At 46.0% G+C, this 13,401-nt stretch overlaps 1 protein-coding gene across 4 annotated transcripts in view; it reads left to right on the plus strand.

Moving 5' to 3' along the window:
* Positions 1 to 13,401, plus strand: part of TRNAU1AP (tRNA selenocysteine 1 associated protein 1) — a 247,886-nt gene that overhangs the window by 118,882 nt on the left and 115,603 nt on the right. For all 4 annotated transcript variants that reach the window (XM_078682552.1, XM_078682555.1, XM_078682554.1 and 1 more), the window contains one exon: positions 3,079 to 3,198. In XM_078682552.1, the coding sequence (XP_078538678.1) occupies positions 3,079 to 3,198 (120 nt within the window). The remainder of the gene's footprint in view (positions 1 to 3,078; positions 3,199 to 13,401) is intronic.

Consider the following 13,401-nt stretch of genomic DNA (forward strand, 5'->3'; position numbering starts at 1 on the left):
TGAGTGCAGAGTAGTGAGTAGTGAGTGCAGAGTAGTGAGTAGTGAGTGCAGAGTAGTGAGTGCAGAGTAGTGAGTGCAGAGCAGTGAGTGCAGAGTAGTGAGTGCAGAGTAGTGAGTGCAGAGTAGTGAGTAGTGAGTAGTGACTAGTGAGTGCAGAGTAGTGAGTAGTGAGTGCAGAGTAGTGAGTAGTGAGTGCAGAGTAGTGAGTGCAGAGTCGTGAGTGCAGAGTCGTGAGTGCAGAGTCGTGAGTGCAGAGTCGTGAGTGCAGAGTCGTGAGTGCAGAGTCGTGAGTAGTGAGTGCAGAGTAGTGAGTAGTGAGTGCAGAGTAGTGAGTGCAGAGTAGTGAGTAGTGTGTAGTGAGTGCAGAGTAGTGAGTAGTGAGTGCAGAGTAGTGAGTGCAGAGTAGTGAGTAGTGAGTGCAGAGTAGTGAGTGCAGAGTAGTGAGTGCAGAGTAGTGAGTGCAGAGTAGTGAGTGCAGAGCAGTGAGTGCAGAGCAGTGAGTGCAGAGTAGCGAGTGCAGAGTAGTGAGTAGTGAGTGCAGAGTAGTGAGTGCAGAGTAGTGAGTAGTGAGTGCAGAGTAGTGAGTGCAGAGTAGTGAGTAGTGAGTGCAGAGTAGTGAGTGCAGAGTAGTGAGTAGTGAGTGCAGAGTAGTGAGTGCAAAGTAGTGAGTGCAAAGTAGTGAGTGCAGAGTAGTGAGTGCAGAGTAGTGAGTGCAGAGTAGTGAGTGCAGAGTAGTGAGTGCAGAGTAGTGAGTGCAGAGTAGTGAGTAGTGAGTGCAGAGTAGTGAGTGCAGAGTAGTGAGTGTAGAGTAGTAAATGCAGAGTAGTGAGTAGTGAGTGCAGAGTAGTGAGTGCAGATTAGTGAGTAGTGAGTGCAGAGTTGTGAGTAGTGAGTGCAGAGTAGTGAGTGCAGAGTAGTGAGTAGTGAGTGCAGAGTAGTGAGTAGTGAGTGCAGAGTAGTGAGTAGTGAGTGCAGAGTAGTGAGTGCAGAGTAGGGAGTGCAGAGTAGTGAGTAGTGAGTGCAGAGTAGTGAGTGCAGAGTAGTGAGTAGTGAGTGCAGAGTAGTGAGTGCAGAGTAGTGAGTGCAGAGTAGTGAGTGCAGAGCAGTGAGTGCAGAGTAGTGAGTGCAGAGCAGTGAGTGCAGAGCAGTGAGTGCAGAGTAGTGAGTGCAGAGTAGTGAGTGCAGAGCAGTGAGTGCAGAGCAGTGAGTGCAGAGCAGTGAGTGCAGAGCAGTGAGTGCAGAGCAGTGAGTGCAGAGTAGTGAGTAGTGAGTAGTGACTAGTGAGTGCAGAGTAGTGAGTAGTGAGTGCAGAGTAGTGAGTAGTGAGTGCAGAGTAGTGAGTGCAGAGTAGTGAGTAGTGAGTGCAGAGTAGTGAGTGCAGAGTAGTGAGTGCAGAGTAGTGAGTGCAAAGTAGTGAGTAGTGAGTGCAGAGTAGTGAGTGCAGAGTAGTGAGTGCAGAGTAGTGAGTGCAGAGTAGTGAGTGCAGAGTAGTGAGTAGTGAGTAGTGAGTGCAGAGTAGTGAGTGCAGAGTAGTGAGTGCAGAGTAGTGAGTGCAGAGTAGTGAGTAGTGAGTGCAGAGTAGTGAGTGCAGAGTAGTGAGTAGTGAGTGCAGAGTAGTGAGTGCAGAGTAGTGAGTGCAGAGTAGTGAGTGCAGAGTAGTGAGTGCAAAGTAGTGAGTGCAGAGTAGTGAGTGCAGAGTAGTGAGTAGTGAGTGCAGAGTAGTGAGTGCAGAGTAGTGAGTGCAGAGTAGTGAGTAGTGAGTGCAGAGTTGTGAGTAGTGAGTGCAGAGTTGTGAGTAGTGAGTGCAGAGTAGTGAGTGCAGAGTAGTGAGTGCAGAGTAGTGAGTAGTGAGTGCAGAGTAGTGAGTGCAGAGTAGTGAGTGCAAAGTAGTGAGTGTAGAGTAGTGAGTGCAGAGTAGTGAGTGCAGAGTAGTGAGTAGTGAGTGCAGAGTTGTGAATAGTGAGTGCAGAGTTGTGAGTAGTGAGTGCAGAGTAGTGAGTGCAGAGTAGTGAGTGCAGAGTAGTGAGTGCAGAGTAGTGAGTAGTGAGTGCAGAGTAGTGAGTGCAGAGTAGTGAGTGCAGAGTAGTGAGTGCAGAGTAGGGAGTGCAGAGTAGGGAGTGCAGAGTAGTGAGTAGTGAGTGCAGAGTAGTGAGTGCAGAGTAGTGAGTGCAGAGTAGTGAGTGCAGAGTAGTGAGTGCAGAGTAGTGAGTGCAGAGTGGTGAGTGCAGAGTGGTGAGTGCAGAGTGGTGAGTGCAGAGTAGTGAGTGCAGAGTAGTGAGTGCAGAGTAGTGAGTGCAGAGTAGTGAGTGCAGAGTAGTGAGTGCAGAGTAGTGAGTGCAGAGTAGTGAGTGCAGAGTAGTGAGTGCAGAGTAGTGAGTGCAGAGTGGTGTGTGCTGTTGAGTGCAGAGTGGTGTGTGCTGTTGAGTGCAGAGGGCTGTGTGCTGTTGAGTGCAGAGTGCTGTGTATTGGCAATGTAAATGACAATGCCATTTATTTATGATTTAAAGAAAAAAAAAGAAATGTCATGAGCAATGCCAATAGCTCTACCTTTAATGATGCCGAGACCATTGCATTGTAAATGCTTGTTTTCCCTAGAGGCGGCTTTTCCCAAATCTGCCTCCACCTGAGGCTGATTTTCACTTGTCCATCCCCAGTGAGGCAGATTTACGCATGCAGTGTTGACATCCCCCCCCCCCCCCGAATCCCCTCTCCCCGACAGTTGTTTTTCCCCCAAACCCCATCTCCCAAGGCTGCTTCTCTCCTTTCATCTGCTTAGGCTGCTTTTCCATTTCCCCCTGTTGTGCCCAGGGGCCTGTTTTTGCCTGTTGCATCCGTGGGGTTGCGTTTTTTCTTTAGCGCCCAATGGGGGCAACAATTCCCCTTTAGCGCCCAGTAGATCTGCTTTTCTCCTATCGCACCCATGGGGCCTTTTTCCCCTGTCGTGCCCAAAGGAGGGGGTAGGGGGTCTATATTTCCCCATCGCCTAACTCCCACTATGTCCACACTCTGCTGATACCACCTTATTTACTGTCTGTGGTACCGTTGCCATCTGTAATGCAGCATGCTTATTCTCCGCAGGGGCTATGGATTTGTGAAGTTTTCAGATGAATTGGACCAGAAGCGAGCTCTGGCAGAGTGCCAGGGCAGTCCTGGCCTGGGGTCTCTACCCATCCGTCTGCGTGTGGCCATAGCAAAACCGTAAGTACCCAGCAGCAGCTGGGCAGTTCAGTTACAGTTAACCCACTGTTACCTGAATAATTGTGTCTTTTCAGAACCTGAAATCCAAAAAGTAAATTGAAAAATGCTAAATGTTTTGTACATTCTCACCCGTTATGAAAGTACTCCACTTTTGTTTTTAGGATGACATTCCTCTTTAATTAAAAGAAGTTGCCTTAAAAAGAGAAAAAAAATTCTCCTATAGTATTTTTGATAGTCACAAGCATTTTTTTGCCTATTCTAAGTGCGAACATTGTTTGGGCCTGTAGCACACACCATTTTAAAAAGCCCTTTTGTTAGAGGTGGGATTTTTCTTTTTATTTATTCTGTTGTTTGTCTTCCAAAATCCTGTCCTGTGGCATCAGATGCCGACTACGCTATTACAGCATTGAGCTTTGATGCCAGCTGGACCTGATAACAGGCTGTTTGAACTGTTTGGACTATGAATTTAACTGCAGGGAATGAAATAGTTTAGGAAATCTGCCTTTTTTAATGCTCTTCCTGTGCTTTTTAATCTTTCTGTACCTAGATCTCTGGCAAGTGTGAAAATGCAGAACATGCTTTCACAGTATGCTGTATTTTCCTTTGAGCTTGGTAACAGCTTTGGTAATCCAGTTGGCATATTTTACTTTTATGGAAGACAGCAGTAAAGTGCATTCAAAAGTGTGCCTGTGCCATAGAAGGTAGAGGGTAGACACATATTGGTCTAAAACTGCCATTAATTACAAAGGAAAGCGTTAAACTACGGTATGTTACACTGTGGGTGGAGGCCTTAGTGCGCTAGTGTCAATCAAACTTTTTTTTACTTTGACATAACGTGTTTGCCATTAAATAGGTTAACTGAACTGTAGTTTGTACTAGCAAGATCCTGCTGTATAGTGTGCATACATTTGCAAGTGTGGGACTTAAACATGGGATGCAGGACTTGTTCCTTGTAAAAACCACTTGCAGTAACTACTGTGTGAGTGCATGAGTTTAACCAGGCTTTGGATTCGCCATTCCCATGACATTTTACTGTTGAAGAAAAATAACAATAGTTATACAATATGGATTTTTATTTCAAAAGTCAAAAGAATGATCTGTATGAATGCTACTCACTTTACTTAAACTGGTAATGAGCCTTTAATGAGGTCCAGTCACACCTCCTCCCATGCCTTGAAAAGGTGTGAAGTACCTAAAATGACGGGCCTTTAAAAGACAATAGATTTCCTGAAACCTCATCTGCCTCCTTTTTGACAGCTGTTGATTCAAGAATATACTGGCAAAAAATGTGTATTTCTTGCCCCCTGAAAGCAGTTTGTTCAAGTTATTTTAGTCGCAATAAAAAGATAGTTCCACAATTACAAGTCAAGAGGACAAAAACAATCTACCAGCCAGTCTGACTTCTATTACTCTATGTGCTTGTAAAAGCGATAGAAAGCGCTATCTTAACAGACTGTGGTTGATGGGTCTTCGGTTTGATAGAGGGGCCCGGGAGGTTAATCACCTGATGTACCATACACAGGAGCATAAACATTATTGTCATACTCTGGATTTCAGTGAAAATTAATTAAATGACTAATTATTAGCAGTTGCTGTAGAATATGTACTGCATGAATTTGGATTACTGGATCTTTCTGGAAGTCTTAGATGCATGGAGTTACAGTAGCCTCAGTGTGAGGACATTGAAACATTACCACTGGATTCCTTGATTCAGAAGAGAGTAAATGAAAGATCTTCCTCATTATACTCCGCATTGTAAAACAGATCTGCTGTCTTGTTTATTTGTGGCCTAAAAGCAGGTTCAGTCAAATATAAGATCTGTATTATGGACCTTTTGGACAAGGAAAGGTACATAGGGTGCCCATTTGTGAAGGGTTGCCCACTTGTGGTGCACTGACTGTGTGCCAGCTTTATCTTGCGCATAGTCTGTGCACCTCTCAACAGCTTCTTTGCCTTTGTGCCTACATCTGTAGTATGATGCAGAAGCAAAAGAAAAGTATTCCCTCCTGTGCATGAGACCACACCCCTTTGTATCCAAATTGCTGAACGAACATCTGTGGCCTCTCCTATAATAATAAAGTGCCCTGGGGGTGCAAAACGTGGGTGCAAAGTTGGTTGGGCCTCTTGGGCACTTTTTGAAATGTAGCTCCAAAAGGCTTCTTTCAGAGTGATTAGAACGTGGCAGCCCATCTCCAGGAGAGGAAGGATTCTTTAATCATGGTACGAAGTTCACTACATCAACTGTTCGTGGCAGAACATGTCCAGTTCATGAATCTCTTCCTAGACCATAGAGCCCATCACTTTTTAGGACTCCTATTTCCCAGTTTTAAAATGCAATTGTTGAACTTAATCCCTGTCTCTGTGTGCTGAGGGATTTTTGGGGGGCATCTTTCAAGTTTTCTCTTCATGTTGTCGATGTATTTAATTTCGGATTGTGTGTTTGTCACTTATTTGATTTGGAACTTCTTTGACTGACTTGTCGTTTTTTTAGCAGCTAATTACTGCATTGCATGATTAGCAAGGCTAAGTCTGCAAGAATGTAGTAGCAGAGTCGTGTTGATTCTTTTTTCTTTTCGTGTTTTCAATAGTGTGGAGAACATGTCCATTTAGATATGCACAATTCTTTACCAAAGTTCCCTGGAATACAGGTTCGAGGCCTGTGAGCTGTTGATCACATGATTTGCATAAGATTGCCATCTAATGTTGGGTCCGGATGTTTGCACTTTGTTTTTCTGGAAGAAGTTTTCCCTAGTCACGAGGTAGGGGACTCCTCCCTTAGGTGATAGTGCGCATAGTCATCGACTCCCATCTTCAGATTGTTTTTGTCCGCCATCGGGTTTGGATGTAACTCGCTGCGCTCCGGTTCGACGTCGATCATTCGGTCCTTATTGGCGCGTATCACATTCACACTTAACAGTATTTTTTCCGTTCGCGTTCCCCTTTCTTCGCCAATTGTGATTCCTTAAGAAAAATTTTATCTGAGAGCTCGTGGTAGGCCGTCGTGCCTAGCCCCTGGTTCGACTCGCAGTCGATGGAACAAACTCCTTACAAGTTCTGTCCTCAGTGCCACGCGAAATACCCGCGCACCGACTCACACGAGGTGTGCAATTTGTGTTTGTCACCCGACCACAGAGAAGATAACTGCGGCGCGTGCCGAGCTTTCTGCTTCAAAAAGACTCTTTGCGATCGTCGGGCCCGACGATGCGACAGGCAGAGACAACAAACGAGTTCCATTCCGGACCTCTTCGGATCTCAGTTGGACGAGGAGGAAGGCGACGAGCCCATCGAAGCCAATGAGGAATAGAAAGACATCTTCTTTTCCGAAAACAGCTCCGATGAGGATGAAGACATCCTGCATGGACAAGGTACTGTGAGTACAGTCCCTACCTTGCCCCACCTTCCACTTCCATCGAAGAGAAAGGCTCCGGACCAACCTGCGCCCTCGGACCCCAGTGGGCGCCGAGAACAAGCTTCCGAAGCCCCGCCTTCGGGCTTGGCACTGAAGCATAGTTAAAAGCCTTCCGGCTCTGAAAAGCCCCATGCCAAATCGGGCACCGAGCCAAAGAATTCGGAACGGAAGAAAAAGTCCGGCACCGAACATCCTCCATCGGCACCAAAACAAACTTCGGATCCAAAAACTCCGGCCAAGATACCATTCGCACTGAAACACTCGGAACAGAAACACACGGAGACACCAAAGTCACCTAGAAAGCTTGTTTTCAGTGATCCGCACCACAAACCGGTTCCGAAACAAAAGATTCTGGTTATACACCCAAAGACTGGACATATTACCACTAAAGTGACTTTAAAGAGTGGTGCTACTACAGAAGAGGAATACCACATACCATTGAAGAAGAGAACTGTCGGGACAAATCCTTCACCTCAACCTCTTCCTCTTCCTTCACCTTCTCTACCCCAAACTATACCTGTGCCAACTTCACCTGAGCACTCACAACCACACACACCTGACAATCAGAGTGATGGGGATAATAATGATGACGATCAGCCTGGAGACGTGTGAGATGACAATAATACTGATTCTCCCACTCACATCGACCCGAACATATATCCTACCAGGCCCTCTCCACCAGATGGCAGTGTAGGAGCTGCTACTTACCTTGGGGTCCCGCTACACAGAGAATCCCTTGAAGAGGACTTCATTTTCAAGACACTACACAGCGCACAAAAGTCTACACACATGTTGCCCATGTTGAAAGGCATGACCAGACATGTAGACAACATTTTTAAGGATCTTGTTAGAGCACGTATCCTTACCCCTAGGGTAGATAAAAAATACAAGCCTGCCCCATCAGATCCGGTCTACATAAAGGGTCAACTACCATTAGATTCACTAGTGGTTTCTAATGCACGTAAAAGGGGAAACTCCCAGACTACTGGAGAAACACCACCACCAGATAAAGAGTCTAAACTCCTTGATGCTTCAGGGAAAAGGATAGCCTCCCAGGTTGCTAACCTCTGGCGTATTTCTAATACACAACCGTTGCTACCACGCTATGACCGCACACACTGGGATGAAATGGAGTAACTCATCTAGTTTCTTCCTCAAGAACACAAATCAAAAGCGCAAGACCTGGTTTGTGAGGGGCAGTTAATTTCTAATAACCAAATTAGATGCTCCCTAGATGCTGCTGATACATTTGCCAGAGCGGTAAACACTAGTGTTCTTTTAAGAAGACATGCCAGGGTTTAAACCGGAGGTTCAAACTTCCATACTAAACACACCCTTTGAGAAGGAACACCTTTTTGGGCCGGTGGTAGACACTTCATTGGATAAAATGATGAAGGATACTGAAGTGGCTGAATCCATGGGAGCACTTAAGTCTCCACAAGGGCGTGGTTCCTTTCGTCGCTCCTTTTATCGAGCAGTATCTAAAAATACTTCATCCGACACTGTGTCCACCTATAAGTGCAATAACCAGCCCTCAGGTTCAAAGGGTTTCTTTCGAGGCAATTACAGAGGAAACAACGGCAAGGGCAGGGGTAGAGGTTCCAATACACATACCTCGCCATCCAATACAAAACAGTGACTTGCCCATAGTTCCCCCCGACCACTTAACACCTGTAGGGGGACGACTGTCGCAATTTCTACCAAAGTGGCAGTCAATAACAACAAACAATGGGTTCTCCAAATTATCCATTCTGGTTACTGCCTGGAGTTCATCAACACTCCTCCAAACATTCCTCCAAAGTCTCACAGACTTTCACCGTATCACCTAGATCTTCTCAAACAGGAAGTACAACCCCTGCTACTAAAACAAGCCATAGAGCCTGTGCCACCACAACATCAAAGGTCGGGCGTGTACTCCTTTTACATTCTAATTTTTTTTTAATAATTATTTTTATTGTTTTAAAGCAAAAAAATAAACAGACATACCCGGTGCCATATATACATCCAATGATTACAGGGTGAATCGGTACAAAAACAGGATATACGTAGAGCAGTAAAGAATTCTTCGAGAGGTCCGAACTACTAAGCACAAAATGAAAATTGGCATCAGTATAATCGCTAAACAGCTGAGAAGCGGATCCTCGAAATCCTCCCACCCATAAATCAAAACAGCAGGAGAGTCATGGCAACCTGACATTAGAAGTTAAGGATTAGAGTCCGGATATTTTGACAATATTACGAGTAAAGGAAAGACTAAGAAAAATTGAAAAAGAGAAAAATTATATGGGCGATAACAAAATGAAAACAATAAACCCATCCCCCCACCCTGCACCCCTGCAAACGGCTATCGCCTAACCCCCAGTAGCAGCGTGCCTGTCGCCCCAACTAACTAGGTTCTAAAAGAAGAACTCTACCGAAGTAGAGAAGAGAAGTGGAGGAGGGCATATTCTTACGGGCTCCCGGTTGCCCCTCCCCCCGCCAGAACCATGAATCCCCAGATTGAAGTCAAGAAATCTATCGGACAACAAATATGTGTCTCTAAAAGGGAAACTTCAATCACTGCCCAGCCTTCCTAAAGCATAAGTTTAACAGATCCTGTGTCTATCATACGTAATTCAAACCCAGTCTTTCAAACTCATCCTTGCCCCTTCCGATCAAACACATGAGTCCCCTCCGGACAAGCCACCTCTTCCACAGGACAGTCCGAGTACGAAGAAAATGTAATAGAACTCAATGCAGGACAAAGCAGAAGAACGAAAGTGCTGTGAACACCGTCAGGTCCAGAGACTCCCTTCCCCGTTATGAACTCCCAGCGTTGATTCGTTCGCCATCTTAGCGGCTCCGATGTATAGGGGAGTGACACAGTGTCATTCCAATAACAGTTCTCATCAGAAGTCTCTGGGGTGGGAACATCAATTAGTCCTTCCATAGTCGGCAACGATCGTAGGCTTAACAATCCATTGGTGGCATCGAGTTTGTTCTCATCGTCCAAAACACTGATCAAAGGCTCCGACACCTCACACAGTGCGGGGTCTACTTCATCCATCAGAGTGGCCATCATGGGTGTCTCGGTCGTCACCGTTTCTTTTAGTGGAGTAGGGTCCGGTCCAATTCGTACCATCTCAGACAAGCGCGCCACCATCGTCTGAATGCGGCCTTCGACGTACTCATGAATTGACTCAATGGCTGCCAATACAGTTCGTAGCGACGGGTCATTTCCGGTCCGTTCCACTACTCTTTGATCGGTGCCAGTCATGATTGCTTCCCCCATAGAGTTCGATCTCTCAGAGGGGGACAGGCGAGTCGGGAACGGCCGACTGCAGAGGGAGACTTATCAGTTGGTCCGATGATATCCTAGGTCCGCCACCGCAGGCGGAGACCCCGACCCAGCGAACACCAGCGGGCCCTTTACCGGGTCACCGGGCAGGACCCCGGCCCACAGCTGCAACCGTTGGGCTGTCACCCCTCCTCCGACTTTCACCAAGGCAGCCAAACGTCATCCACCTCAATCCGAGAAAGCGAGAAAAAAATGTTTTCCACTCCGGTAGACCGGACCCAATCACACCACCACAGCCGATGTTGTTGAACTGAAACCCGGATGGGCCAGTACTCGAGGCCCCGGCTTCTGGCCAGATCTAGGCCGCAAACTTCCACTCGGCATATCTTCATCAGCCGAACAGGTAGAAATCTCGGTATAGTTCCATTAATCTCACGGCAGGTTCATACACACGGTGGCTGGGCGCAAGAACAGGATAAATGACAGAATATTCCGGCGGGAGTCGGAGGTCGGCGGAGCTGGAAGCCTACGCGGCCATCTTGGTTGCTAGCGTGGCTCCTCCCCCTCCTTTTTACATTCTAATTTCAAAAAAGGACCACTCTCTCAGACCCATATTGGATCTCAGAGAACTCAATCTTTACATACAGTCAGACCACTTCCACATGGTAACACAGTAACAAATACTTCCTCTTTTGCACAAGGGCAATTTTCTTTCTACTCTAGATTTAAAGGAAGCCTACTTTCAGATTCCAATCCATCCGGCTCACCGCAAAGTTCTCAGGTTTGTGATAGCAGGTCAACACTACCAATTCAAAGTGCTCCCATTGCACATCTCATAAGACAAAGCATACATGTCTTTCCCTATCTGGACGACTAGCTCATTAAAGCCAGCACATATCAGAAATGTCGCAAGCACACTTCAGTAACCATTCAGCTGCTTCAAAAGCTAGGGTTGTCAGTCAATGTGTTAAAATCACATCTTCAGCCAAACAAAGTTCAGGATTACCTAGGAGCCACTCTAGGTACTCAAAAGGCTCTAGCTTATTCCAATGCAGCCAGAACTCGAAACATTCAGGCGCTCATTCTCAAATTTCAATCCACTCAGTCACTTCCAGCTTGAGTGTTTATGCAACTGCTGGGAATGATGGTTTCTTGCATCATGATCGTTTCCCACGCCAGGTTACCCATGTGTTCACTTCAAGAGTGTTTAGCCAGTCAGTGAAACCAGTCTCAAGGTCTATTGACCGATCTATTGTTGGTAAGCGGCCATACTCATCGCTCTCTGCAGTGGTGGAACACACAAAACCTATCAAAAGGGTGGCTGTTCATAGACCCGATTCCACTGACGGTGTTAACAGCGGACGCATCCCTTACTGGCTGGGGAGCTCATCTTCATCAACCCACAGTGCAAAGGCGGTGGAGCCTACAGCAAAGGTTGCTTCACATCAATCATTTAGAACTCATGGCAATCTTTCTAGCCTCAAATCCATTTAAGATCACCTCTTTGGCAAAGCTGTACTAGTCCGAACCAACAACATGACAGCTATGTATTACATACAGAATCAGGGGGAACACACTCTCTCCCTCCGACTGTCTGGAGGTGGGCGATACACCACAACATTTATCTCCTAGCACAACATGTCCCAGGAGTCAACAATCAGATTCTGGATCTCCTCAGCAGGCAAAGCTTTCAGATACACGAGTAGGAACTTCACCCGCAAGTTCTCCACCCATACTTTCAAGCCTGGGGAGTCCCTCACATAGACCTGTTCGCAACACCCGAAAACGCAAAGGCCAAAACTTCACCTAGGTATTCACACCCGTTGTCCAAAGGCAATGCTCTGTGGATGAACGGGTCAGGGATATTTGCCTACGCTTTTCCGCCTCTCCCACTCATTCCATCAGTGGTTCGGAAACTCAGGCAAACATTACTCATGCTAATACTAGTAGCTCCAACATTAACCCTGGTTCACAACGCTATTGGTACTCTCTCTGGTATCACACTAAAATGTACATTTAACTTCAAGTCTCCTCACACAGAGCCATGGAGAAATCAAACACTCAGATCCCAAACAGCTGAACCTTGCGATCTGGCTCCTGAAGTCATAGAGTTTGGTTATCTCCACCTTCCACCAGACTGTATGAAACATTATTAGAGAGGCCAGAAAGCCTACCACAAGGGCCTGCTACTCAGCCAAATGGAAGCTTTTTGTTATCTATTGCAATAACAATCACATCAACCCCCTTGATGCTTCCATACAGAACATACTGTGCTACCTATTGCATTTGCAGCAGTCAGCATTGGCCTATACATCCATCAGACTGCATCTTGCTGCCATAGCAGCTTACCTTCAAAATAGGCAACATTTATCGCTATTCCGAGTGCCTTACATCAAAGCATTCATGAAAGGGCTAAAAAGGGTAATACCAACAAGACTTCCACCTGCCCCATTATGGAATCTTAACGTAGTCCTCATAAGGCTAATGGGTCCGCCATTTGAACCCATGCACAAATGTGAACTACAGTTCCTTACTTGGAAAACAGCTTTCCTCATTGCAATCACTTCATTGAGGAGAGTTGGTGAACTACATGCACTAACCATAGAAGAACCCTTTTTCCAGTTACATAAAGATAGAGTGGTTCTTCGTACCAGCCCTAAATTCCTACCTACGGTTGCATCTGCATTTCACATCAATCAGTCAGTTGAATTACCTGTATTCTTCCCTCAACCTGACTCTGTTGCAGAACGAGCTTTACATACCTTAGGTGTAAGAAGAGCTCTTTTGTATTACGCTGGAAGAGCAAAATCTTTTCGTAAAACCAAGCTTTCGCGCCACCTCACAAATTTAATCCTATCTCCAAATCAGGAATTGCTAGGTGGATTGTCAAGTGTATTCAGATTTGTTATCAAAAAGCCAAAATGACTCTCACAGTAACCCCTAGAGAACATTCCACTCGCACGTTGGGGGCTACTGTAGCTTTCTTAGGGAATATCCCTATTACTGATTTCTGCAAAGCTGCAACACGGTCTACAGCACACACATTCACCAAACACTATTGTGTAGATGTGTTAGCAAGATAACAAGCTAATGTGGGTCAAGCAGTACTTAAAACATTATTTCAGACAACTCCAACAGTTACAGGATAGCCACCGCTTCGGGGCGACTGCTATATAGGTTATAGGTTATGCAAAGCATGTGATCTACAGCTCACATGCCTCGAACCGAAAATTCTACTTACCCAGTATGCATCTGTCTTTGGCATGTAGAGCTGTATATTCTCATGCGCTCACCCACCTCCCCGGGTACCTGTAACTGCTATAGTTCTCCGTTTTACTAAACATACTTATGCATGGACATCTCTATTCTTTACTACTACTCCATTCTCTGCGGAAAACAATCTGAAGATGGAGTCGATGACCATGTGCACTATTACCTAAAGGAGGAGTCCCCTACCTCATGACTAGGGAAAACTTCTTCCAGAAAAACAAAGTGCAAACATCCGGACCCAACACTA

The sequence above is a fragment of the Lissotriton helveticus genome, chromosome 3_1 (genome assembly GCF_964261635.1).
Source record: "Lissotriton helveticus chromosome 3_1, aLisHel1.1, whole genome shotgun sequence".
Classification (NCBI taxonomy): Eukaryota; Metazoa; Chordata; class Amphibia; order Caudata; family Salamandridae; genus Lissotriton; species Lissotriton helveticus.